The following is a 12,605-nucleotide window of genomic DNA, read 5'->3' as shown; positions in this document are numbered from 1 at the left end:
CAGATGAAAGGCACTAAAACGCTCCACAGAACGACACCTCTTATACGAGAGTCAGCTATTTTTATTAATTCATTAATAAATTCATTCAGTGAATGGGCTGAAACAACACATATACTGCACCAATTCCAACAAGCCTGGTTTTACTACAAACTTATGCCACCCAAGTTATTTTGAAAGATGCAATAGTCACATACAAAATCTACACATAGGTGCTTTAAAATAAGCTGACATCGAGTGATCACACCTTAGTTCTCTAATTTTACCAAGAAATCTTGTCTTTTGGTGCTATCGTTATTTCTTTCACAAATAATAAACATATTATTTGTCTAAGGGGAAAACTTTGGTCACAACTTGCGTATCTCATCTTAAGAGAGCAAATAGTGTTCTTTAAGATGACTGAAGGTTTCTTTTGCAGTCCTTCATTTCTGGGTTCATCTCTTCTACTTAGGTCAAAATAATGAGCACTGAGACATTTGAGAAGTGATTACAAGAAAACAATGTTTGATACTGTATGTCAGAACAATGTTGGAATTCAATCATTCAGGAGAGCAGAAAAATCTAAATATGGGCACCATTTCTTATTTTGACACAGATAAAACAAGGCAGGATCTCAAGATAACAGCCCTAAAAGCTCTTTATCAACCTCACCTCCATATATTATGACACATGGTTCTTAGAGTTCCTGTCTGACGCTGCTAAGAATGAAAATGAGATGTGTGAGCGTGGTTCGTCAAATCAAATATCATGATGCAGATAAAAATGTTTTCATCTTGGATTACCCTAAACTCATCATAATCTCTGCCGTTGGGAAAAAAAAAAGGTTGTGCTCAGGGGAGCGTACAGAAAGCTGCACAGAGGAGAAGTGATAGTGAAATAATCATTTTTTAATGGATCTGCATACATTCAGCGCTGATGAGCTGAACAGAAATGGTAAGCCTATATTTCCCATTACAATCATGAAGCTGTGGCCTCTTAGCAAGCCTGGTAATGCATATATTCAAGATTTAATTTTCAAGACGTATACGTATTAACACTGTATATTCGTGCAAAACGATGTATAGCAAATATAAAATACAGCACATCTACAGAGATGAATAAACAAATCGCTGAACTGCTGAAAAGCTGGTCTTACACAGTGGTAAGTTTGTCCAGGTACAAAACAAACAGCGGGCAGACACTATTAAAGGATAACTTTCGTTTTTTTACAAAAATAAAAAACGAAAGTTATCCTTTAAGGTCTAGCTGGTGAGCAGCTTAAATACACACATTTTTCTCAGGAGTTGGTGGAGACCAAAACAGAGCTAAAATGAGAGTTAATACTGTACTTGGATTGAGCACCTGAACACAAACACAACAAATTCAATCTAAATGGCCTCCTGCCTACTACCAACCAACGCTGTGCAGCCCGGACGCCGTCTGGTACGACATACAGTCATAGTAAAAGCGCTGATTGTGGTGTGACCTCTGCTGTTAGAAGCAGGCCTGCTGGCGCCGTAGTTTAGTAAAAGCTTGCACGTGCATCTGGGTGGGTTGCGGTTCACCTGCCATCGTGAAAATGGACTTAAAGGTAAAAATAACAAAAGAATTAAAATGGTGATATACAAATAACCTAGTAGAAATACAGTAATGTATTCTGTGTATTTATATTAAGCACTTTCTTTTTCTTGTTCTGTATTTGTCATTATTAACTCTCATATATCTGTATTGGTATTATTTAAAAAAAAAAAAAAATTGAAGCTATCAGTGCACTCTGGTTATTACTACACTGTTGAGGTACCTTGACAGCACCACATGCTTCTCACTGTGACAGCTTATTCTCTTGACTTCAGATAATCACAGGCTGTGTTCAGAGATGAACTGTTGATGGCAGATGGATGATGCGACGGTTGATGGCTGTGGTTCTGCTGACTGCTGCGAATCAGCTCCCAGCTTTAATGGCACACAATCACTACTTTGCTGATGTCCGTATTGTTTTTTTGGAGGGTATTTTGAAGCAGCAGGCAGTTGGAACAGACGAACAGGCAGTTATCACTGTTCTAGTTAGCGTTTTTGGGCCAGTTATCATCTGCGGCCAATTAACTGGTGCATTACGGGTTGGCACCACGCTGCAGAAGAAAATGCTGATACAAGTAACAGATCGACAAAAAGTGACACAATATGGTTAAAACATGAAGGGAGGAGGACGACAGACTGGTCAGGGAGCGGAGAGGAAAAGTGGCACGATCGTCTTCTGTTGGACCGGCTGCCAGTTTCCAGCTGTGGGAAACAAGTGTGGGACATGTGGCATTATATCAAACATAACAAGCAGCACAAGTTAACCACTTCCTGGCCACGGCGTGTGCTAATATTCAACTTCTTAACAACAAACAAAAGCTGGAAAATTACAAAAAATGTGTTGCTGTCCCAAACTGATGAACTGCATCATACATTCAGTGTTGTCTATGTGCTGGAAAGTATGTATGTCTTAAATTAAAGACATTATTTATGACAGACTGATGGTATTTTTGTGGGTGTTGATGTCCATGCTGGTTCGGTCATGTTATGAACATTTCCAGCTTGGTGGTAGCTGCATCATTTTAATAGAAAATGTCAAAAATGTAACGTAATGACAGACATCAGCCGGCGGTCGGCTAGTTTAGCTGTAGTTTGGCACAGCTATGGCTTGTTATTGCGTATTCGTAGCCGACCGCCGCAGAGTCAGCCGTGTTGTGGCTGGCTGCTCGCAGCGCGCGGCGTTCGGTAATGACATCATCCATGTCAGAGGTAGTTGCCTAGAGACGCCGGATGTTGATAACATGCCACCACGGGCTCAGAGGGGAATAGCACCAGCATATCATAACAAAATATTGGAATATGAACAAGTTTCGCCGCAGATTATGCGTTTATAGAGGCTGCGCATAGATGCCCCGAGTACTCGCATTATACGGATATACGCGCCGCTCCCCTGAGGCTCATTTCTTCAAAACGACTCCAAATGCCACCAAAGTTGTCTGGGTGTCTAAATGGTCGTATTTTACTGCTACAAATAAGGTCCAGGTTGTAAAAAACGAAAGTTATCCTTTAGCCAGTGTTGCTGCGGTGCTCTGTGTGACTGTGGGCTAAGAGAAGGTCTGTGAGCGAGACTGGCCGGCTAGCTGGCGAGCTACGCCCTGCAGGTGCTTATGGCGCTTCTCAACTCCAAAAACGTTTTGATTCGTCATCAATTTTTGGAAAACTATCAATATCTGAAATCTACACAGTTGATTTCTACCATCGAAAATTCTCAGAAGTGATTTTAGTGATGAAAGAGCAAACGAAAACAGTGAAGAAAAAAATCTTCCATTGCTGATCAACATTTTTTCACAGCGAATAAGCCAACAGAAAAGAACTATACTGCTATGTTTTTGTACACACACCACACACACACACACACACACACACCACACACCACACACACACCACACACACACACACACAGAGCCATGTGGATGGGGTCCTCTGAGATAGAGGAAAGCAGCTTATCACTTCAGCAAACTCTCAGAGGTGCAACCACACTGACAGACCATAATGCAAGCTTGTTGAAGACTTTGTGGCTGTGTGCATTAAGTCAGATCTCCTGCTGGGAAAAATGAAAAAGCTACGTCCATTTCTGGTCCAGTGCCGCAAACCTGCAGGTGCTGCCCAGACGTGACAGCGGACCACCTCCACAGTTGGATCGAGCTGCATGTGGAGGCACGAGAGCCGACTGATACACAACAGTGCAACGCCGTGTGACGTCAAATTCATTGATATTCATTACAATCTGAATATTTGTGATTGAACTTTTGAATTGTAATAATCCACCACATGATTAGACGCCCTCTCCAATGAGAACAAGGGCTAAAATCGTAAAACACAGACAGAATCTGGAAACATTTCAGTGGGTTTCATAAGGCCCTAAACATGTCCTGAGGAAGTGTTTCTATTACAGACACTGACGGCTGCATGACAATTGTTATGCTAAATGTTTTTTTTTTCATAAATTTAGTTTTTTTATATGCTAGTTTGGCTCGACTGCCTCACAGTGAGTTATTAGACTGACAGCATATAACTCCAGGGATCAAATCCTCAATAAACACACAGTTCTGTGAAGTGCATACGGTGTGTGGAGTAACATTATAAACCATAGAGAGCAGTCCAACGCAACACTGCCGCTAACCACAGCCTCCAGACACTACAGCTGGCCCCACACCCCAGGCCAATCAGCCTGACCCCCCAGCACTAACAAACACGGCCTGCAAACTATATTAACTTGGAACATCTTTTTTCAATGGGGGCATTGTTGGAGTCTAACTTCGCCTTGGCGTTGCTCGGTCCACATGACTGGACAGGGTGGTGCATCCTCATCCTCATACCAGCCACTATCACACAAGCTGAGCTCCATCTGGAAGCTGCTCCACACACTCCACCAAAGTTTCCACCTTAATTTCATGTCATGTTGAATACAGACAGACTTCCACACAGACCCTCCACAGAGGACAGAACAGATAGAAGTCAATCAGGAAGTTTTACTGTTCTGATTTCATTCACAGCCCGTAATAACCCGACTTTCTGTGTCATATGTTGTGGAGTGTGGGCTGCTGTACTGTACCGGGCTCCACTGTTTCTCTGCCTTTTATGGACAACGCACAAAGAGGACGGAGTGAGTCTGTAGTTTGAGTTAAAAAAAAACTATTTTCAACGAATACACACAACTAACAACCAGGCGCCAAGAATAAATGAATTTTACAACTCTGATCGTGTGCGATACAAAACTAAAAACTGAAAATGAGTCTTTTTAAACAAATGCTGGGAACGGAAAGACGCTCGCCTCGAAGCGGGTTTGGATTAGAGACACTCACCCGAAACAAGTTGAAAAACTCGTTCAATTTAAAGTTGCATTGGATACACTGAAAAACGAGCATATTAGAAAAGAGACTACTCCTTTTTTTTACAATAACTAACCTCCTCCGTTAATTTCGGCATTAAAGCTGCAACCCAATAATGTCAACTTTTAGAATAGATCCGTCTTATTCTCCCCCTAAAGCCCGATGATGAGGGGGCAGTCGTGGGGGTACCCACAGACCCGGAGAAAAGTAGAAACGTTATCACAGTGCTATTCAATGGATATGTGTTAGTGTTTTGGATGCAGGCTATGGCAAGACGAAAACTAAATCCCTGCTATTTACTGTTTAATTAAGAGGTCATGTGTGGCTTGCGCCTTTGCCGGATAAGCAACGCGATATTAAATTGCCAGATTTTTTAATGGAATTTGGCTTACGCAGCCCTCTACTTCATATAACGGCTAATTACTCTAAGAAAAGTTTCAGTGCTATGAAAGCAAACCTTTGTCGCTTCAGCTGAATCCCGTGGTACTGAATGACACACTTTAAAGCTTTCAGACGTGTTTGTCCACTGAGCTTCAACGCTTCAACACGCAACTGGTAGATGCTAAAAGAAGTTTTCCAGCATGTCCGCGCTTTTCTGTACCTTGTTCTCCAGTGTTCCCGCTGGCTCGTTCCAGTGTGCCGTTCAGCAGCAGAAAGGAAAGAAAAACGAGCAAACGTCCACATTTTGCCGGTGATATTTGGCCATTTTTCTGCCTGTGTTTACTGTACATCCCTGTGGCCCTCGGTTCCGCCGACCGTCCTCCCTTTCCTCGCCGTTCTTCAACTCTGCCTCTCTTTCTGACTCCGCTCAGTATCAAACACACGAGAGTCAAACACAGCACTTCCGGTGTGCATCATCAAAATAAAACCGCAGCGAACGACTGGCATGTTGAGCCACGTTACAAGTGAACATTTCAGAAAAAAGGGGCTCATTTAAGATTATTTCTTTATCTAGAATGATCGTTTGACATTGTCATAAGTATGTCTACGGTTTTACCTCAGATGAACCTTGAACCTTGACATACTTCTACATTGAGACCAGTTTTCATTGGCTGGCTTTATTCCAAGGAAATTTTTTATCAACTACATTTTTATGCAAATAATTTTTAAGGCAACACTTTTTTTCTTGTACATCAGACTGGGATCGGGTAAGGTTCATGCAGTGGTATCAGTAACTTTCCTGGGATCTAACCACTGGTCATGCGTCTAGCTTGACTGATGCTGAAAGAGCTCAACAAACTCAGAGGTCAGATATCACAGCTTCTCACCAAGTACTGTACATGCACCACATTAGCAGACCCTGGTCTGTGCTATCAGTGGAAAAACAAAGCTTTGACAAAAATGAAAACATTTCATTCAGTTTAAGGTGGGTATGTCTTTCCTCTTTAACTATATTTGCCTATTATAATAACTAGAACTAACAAGATGACACACATTTGAAGGAGTCCAATAAGTATCTCTGTATTCAAATGCAGATAGTTATTGGGTATAAGTATCTGGGTATTCTTCAAGAGACATTGACTTAGGGTGAATTCACAAGCTCAGCTCTACACAAGAGATTGTAAATTTATCATTGAGCTCTTGAATTTCAACGGGCAAATACTGGAGATTTTCCTGTTTTCTGAGGTAAAAGCTGAGTGGAAATTACCAGAATGACATTTTCCAGGTCAAATTATCTATTTTCCACACTATTTTTCCACTACACAGAATTTTCCCTGTTAGAAAAACTTGAGTGACTGAATAAGCAGATTTGCTTTGTTCAGCAACAGAGAGAGTCAACAATTTCTGTGTACACAGCATGACATGGATCTTAACAGCCTGCAGTTTAACCTGTATGTCTTTCTGCTGTGTATTCTTATAACCTCACTGCAAAGCTCAGGAGAGTGAACATCTATTTCCTGGCCTAATTATCAGCTGGCTGATCAGCGTGATAACATGCAGCTGTCACACCTGCTGCTGCAGCCTGCAGCGTGATGCAGCTGCAGGTCCTCAGCAGAGGAAACTGCAGGGGCACTTAAATAACATCCACTGTAATATTTAATGTCCATTTACTAGCGAGTGTCTGATCTAATTTATAATGATTTCGCAAAGTGTGAGCCTGCACACACGCTATCCGACTTTTTTAAGACAGTTGAGACTTTTATTTTGAAGTCAAAATCAACTTTCATCCGGTAATAATCTCACAGCGTTTAACTTGACGGTACTTGGCGCTTGAGAAAACAAGGTATGGATTTGATTAATGTTGCCTTCACGTTCCCTTGAACTTGAAATTGGGAAGATGCCGACAGACTTCTCTGGGAGTTATGTTGCTTTCATGTTTCAACATAAAAGTTAAGTTATCAATTAAACTAAAAAATGGCATAAATAAATTCAATTCTTCTTGAAATAGCATGCACTGCAGTGTATAGAAAATGTTTCTTGCTTGAAAATGTTAAGTATCTTTGGTTTTAGTAAAATACAGTGCCATTACATGAGTGTTTATGAGAGTGATTCTGAAATAATCTTCTTAATTAAGCAACAATTTGGGAAATGCTTTCTCTGCAAGAGTGAGATGAGAAGAAGGATGAATCTGAGATCTGTACAGAGCTGAAGTCAGGGCATGGTTAGCCTAGCTTAGCATAAAAACTGGAAGCAGGAGGAAGCATCTACCGTGGCTCTGTCCAGAGTTCAAATATCCCAACAGTTCTGCAGCTCAGTAATAAACACGTGTCGTATGTTAAATCCGCACAGAAAAAGAAATGTTGAGACAGCATTCTGTCATGCTGAGAGAAGTTACACATTGTTACCTCCCAGAGTCTTGTCATCACATTGAGGTTGCCAGGTTTGTACCATCATGTCTGTACAGGGACCCAAACCGTATGTGGCACCCGGCGTTATAGCCAGAGACACTTCACAGAAGAAGTAGAGGGAAAGATGGACTCAGAATAAATGGATCTGTTCAGCCTAACATGGAGATAACGGAATCATCTTTCAAAAGCCTGCGTCTGGCAAACCCAAAATAACGAGCAGCCAAGCTGACACATGAAGCTTAATTTGTAGCTTGATGCACAAAGGCAGCTGGAGCTCTGTTTTAATTCCAAATATGCAAATCTTTGTGTGCTGAAGACCCATCATCTGCTGGAAGGTGTGTTGTCTGGTTTAAAGGTGGAAGACGGCACAATGCGAGAGGTGGGTGGTGGGATGCCACAAACGCAGCACGACCACCCCCGCCCTAATGCGTGTGAATTATTGCGCATCAGCCCGCATAAAGTTCGGAAAATGAGACCGCATGAATAATGCATCGCAGGTCATGAGATGGCCTCCACACATTCCTCTGTGCAAGACAACGTCTCCTGCTGGGATGCCTCTGTCGTTGAAAATGCGCCTGTTGTCGTCGTTGTTGTTTTAAATGTCTCCTTTTTAAAAAAAGTTTTGTGGCAGCATGATTTTACCTCATTTTAATTCCAGTCTGGGGGCCAGTGAACTCGCCCGTGCAGTTTGTAGAGCTGTTAACATGTAGAGGTTTAAACATTACAATGCAGAATGGAAGCATATTGTCAGAAATAAGAAAACTGTACGGCTCGCTATGTTTGTTTATTGGTTTAAACCAATAAAAAAAAAAGTCCACTCTTCTACCGTCGCTCTCCCGCCCTCGCCCTTTGGTTGCCAACCCTTCTTGAAGCTTGGCATCCAATCAGAAAATGAAAATCATTCTATCCTAACCTCCAACTTACACCGACCTCCACCCCTCTAAGAAGTTTTAGCTCTTTGCACTCCGTCACCTTGGTCTGAGCAGCACATATTGGCGTGGCTGGGTTGGAGCTCAAAGGTTGTGCCCGGTGTGAGACGGAGCGTCAGTATTTGATGCTCTGGGAATGAGACCAGGCATGAACAAGACATCAACCTGTGCAGAACATTATATCTTGTGTGAACAAGATAAGCTGTTGACAAAACAGTCACACACATTTTTATTACTATGATTATTTTTACAACTTCGGGTCTGCACATTAATCCCTTCTTCGTTGCTTTTGGATGATATCTGGCCTCACAGAACTCTGTCCCACCTAATTGTTCCACATTTTGGCTGTTTATGAGCTCGTAGCTATGTGGAAGGGTTTGGGGACTGGAATGCAGACTGCAGCTCAGCTTTCTTTTGGCTGAGTTACCGCCAGAGTTAGTGGACCCGTTCAATATTAATTCAAGCACTGAGCTCTACGCCTGTAGCAACACTCACTATAAACATTTTGTGCAACTCCAATTTTATCTTCCTTCCTCTCAGTGGTGTTTTTTTGTTTCCCCCTCTGCCCTCTTCATCTCTCAGCCCAACGCAAAATCAAACAATCTGAACAGCCTCCCCCTCTCACATCAGCTTACTGGCCGCTGTGGCCTTTGTTGTGCCGTATCTGGCCCAGCACAAAATGACATCCGCAGCCTGGTGTAGTTCGGAGGAGCTATCTGTTCCTTCCAGAGGACTCAGATCATGTGCTGGCGAGCTGCTTACTCTATAATGAGTGCATGTGTAGCAGTCAGAGCGTGCTGGCAGGCCAGGATGAAGCTCAGAGTCATTGTCTATCCGTCCCCCCGCTACAGCGGCGTGCTGGTGTCATGCTCACTCTCTTTGACTTTGGAATTATGGCAAGGATTTAGACTTAGCTGGCAGGAGGGGTTGCTGGATAAGGCGGATTTATTTCACCTCATCTGGAAAATGTCTCCTCTGCCGTACGACCACTTCAGTGACTCTTTATCCTGCCGGTGCGAGAGTGGACGCTGTGCTCGTTCGCCGAGCCGTGGCACAAATGGCTTGTTTTTTGTTGTCGCTCAGCTCTGTTTGGGGGGATACTGTCACCGCCACTTGTTACACTGAAAGGTCAAAAGCATCGTCCCATTCATGCTGCTCAGGGACAGACAAGCACTGTGTCAACTGTAGGCATCAGAGCAGGGAGGTGTGAGGTATAGAGATCTTATAGTGAGGACTGGGTGGTGCCAGACTGATTTAGCATAAATGATGACGAAAGCTTAACAGAGAGAAAGTTGAACCGGAATGCGATATTTAAAGTGAAGACTGAGCTCTGTCTTAAAGCCTCCAACCGCTCCACCCCCTGCCCCTTCAGACCCGAGGATTCAGAAAATGCAGGGCCAGCATGACAGGATCACCAGTCTCCCCCCGACAACGCAGCTGACTGGTTCTGAAGATCTACATAGCGGTGGCGTGCAGAGAAATGCATGTCTTTCAGCTGTGCCTCTAGGGCCACGTCATCTGCATCCACGAACAGCATCAGTTCACCAGTAACAGGTCGTGCTGTTTGTGTAGATGGAATGAAAGGGATAAAACCCAGCCTTAAGGCACGTCTGTATTTAGAACAATACCGTTGGATTCAGCACCATTAACCATCCCATGCTGTGGTTTATCCTCCCAGAAGATCTCAATCACAGCACCAGTGTGGGCTTGAGTTAATATCTGAAAATAGAAAGTATGGATTTTGTGGCCTTAATGTACTCATATGATTCAAATGAGGGGCTTGTGGAAAGACCTGTGTGCTTACAGAGGTGCTATCGATGTTGCATCCTCCTTCATCCTTTCCACGCTATTCCTGGCAGCAGGCATTACTGTCCAACATTTATCGACTAAAGAGGTGTGAATGTAGTTGAAAGGATGTGGCGGTTTCTTCTGACATGTTGCCTGTAATGGCTATTTGACAGGAAATGGGGAGAGTGCGAAGGGGCTGACGTGCAACGAAGGTCCTTCGCTGCAACAGAACCAGGGCTGCTGTGATTACAGAGCAGAACACTGAGTCATGGGGACGCCCACGACAGCTGATGTATGATCGTGGCGTTTTATCTGCAGAGGAAGAGATCCAGGACAGACTGGGTTTTGAACAAGAAAGACATGCATCATGTCACCAGAATGAATCAGGAAGGCATACTATTCAGAATCTGAGCACAATTAGAGCTAATAAATAAAAATACAAATCCTAAAATTTTTCCCACATGCTGTTTATTTCTAGGAGAGGTGTTGCTGGTTGCTCCCAATAGACCTTATTCACATGGCAGCCATTTTCCTCTGACGTCATGCTCAGGGTGGAAGGCTCAAATTCTCTTCTTAATCAGAATAAACTGCTAGACAGTTAATGTTTGCATTCAGCCACTTCCTAGTCAACATCACCGTTTCATCGTGAAAAGTCAACACACATCTCGGACTCGGACAGTCTGGAAGTAAAACCCACCGGATGTATTCAAGCTTGCAATGAAGCGTAACATACAGGCATGTTCCCGCCTCTTCAAGCTGCACAAAACACGCTAACACACTTCTGCGTTGGATGTAATCTGTAGGAACGTTACACAGAAATATGTGTTCCGGCGAGCATAACGTCACATGACCCGACTTAAAACATTGACCACAGAATGTAGCGAGGCAAACTTTAGTCACACTTCAATGGAGGTGCTGGAAAAAATCAGTCACTTCTCAAGGACCTATGGTGACACTGAAATGATTTTCAGTGCAACACTGTTAGAAATGTGAGTCTCTGCTTATTAACCACTCCCAGTTTCGCCAACCAGGACCGAACTTTACACAATGAATTGAGCATTAGCGTATAAATGTTGTGTTAGGCTGTTTTTGTATATGTTGTTTGTTTATGTCTGTGATGTAAAGGCGGTTTCGAATTGTGAAGGAAAGCTGAAGGGTTGATGTGAGTCAAAGTTCCAACCCTCATACTACCATATATGACAGAAAAATGATTTAGCATGTCCCAGTGCATAGTATGTTAAAAATACCAGGATGTCCTACTCACTCACATTTTGCCAGTTGCAAGCCAGCATGCTTTTCTGACTGTATTACCCACAATCCTCTGCGCAGTGCAACATACGTCATATCGTCTGAACTGCCGAGAAGAGGGTGTGTACTGATTCTTGACACCAGATCTGAATCGCATGCTTTTTCTTCTTACTTCAAAAATATTGCCTATGGACTGCGACAGACGTTTAAGTAAGAGGGTCAAAGGTCAGGGTGCGATGTTATGATCTTTGTGAGGGCAGGCTGCAGGATGTAATAAAAGTAAAAACAGAAAACAGCCTGTATGTTGCAGCCTCCATCAGACGATTGGGAGCACATGCATCTCCATTATTTTCACCTTCAACTCTACTGACTCACCTTACAGCCTTTGGATGTAGAAGGGGCTTTGTATCCCCAGTAAAGGTGACTTACTGACTATATGCCTTCTTGCAACATGAGACATGTACCACACGCGCATTAGACTGGGGTGTTGTTGTCTGTTTGATATTAAAACGCATGCAGTCAAAATGTTGGTAAAAAAAACACTGAAAAAAATCACAGATCACTCTGCTGGTTTCAGGTGTATTACTGAATATTTTAGTGATGTTTGATCCGAAACTGAGCAAAGAATAAAATGTTCAGAAGCAGAATCGCTTTAATCACCAAATGCACAATGTACACAGGAATTAGACTTAGAGATACAGCTCAGTGAACAAGAAAGTTCAAAATGAAAGTCCTTGTTCGTGCATGTGTGTGTGTGTGTGTGTGTGTGTGTGTGTGTGTCTGTCTGTGTGTGTGTGTATGGTGGGTGGTTGGAGGATGAGGGAGCGAGGCAGGATTGGGTTACTGAGGACAATGATGGCCTTAGGGGAGAAAACTGTTCAGGTGTCTGCTGGTCCTGGTGCTGATGGAGCTGAACCTGTGGCCGAATGGGAGCTTCTGAAATAGCAGCGAGTCGGGTGTGATGG

The 12,605-nt window shown here is 43.1% G+C and overlaps 1 protein-coding gene across 1 annotated transcript in view; it reads right to left on the bottom strand.

Annotated features, from left to right (window-relative positions):
- The window catches only part of adam19a (ADAM metallopeptidase domain 19a), a 177,383-nt gene extending 171,722 nt beyond the window's left edge, over nt 1–5,661 (bottom strand). The window contains exon 1 of the mRNA XM_041965111.1: nt 5,488–5,661. Within this exon, the coding sequence (XP_041821045.1) occupies nt 5,488–5,617 (130 nt within the window). The 5' untranslated portion in view covers nt 5,618–5,661. The remainder of the gene's footprint in view (nt 1–5,487) is intronic.
- Nucleotides 5,662–12,605: the final 6,944 nt, after the last annotated feature.

This window comes from Chelmon rostratus, chromosome 23 (genome assembly GCF_017976325.1).
Source record: "Chelmon rostratus isolate fCheRos1 chromosome 23, fCheRos1.pri, whole genome shotgun sequence".
NCBI lineage: Eukaryota > Metazoa > Chordata > Actinopteri > Chaetodontiformes > Chaetodontidae > Chelmon > Chelmon rostratus.
This window is presented reverse-complemented; position numbering and strand designations above follow the sequence as displayed.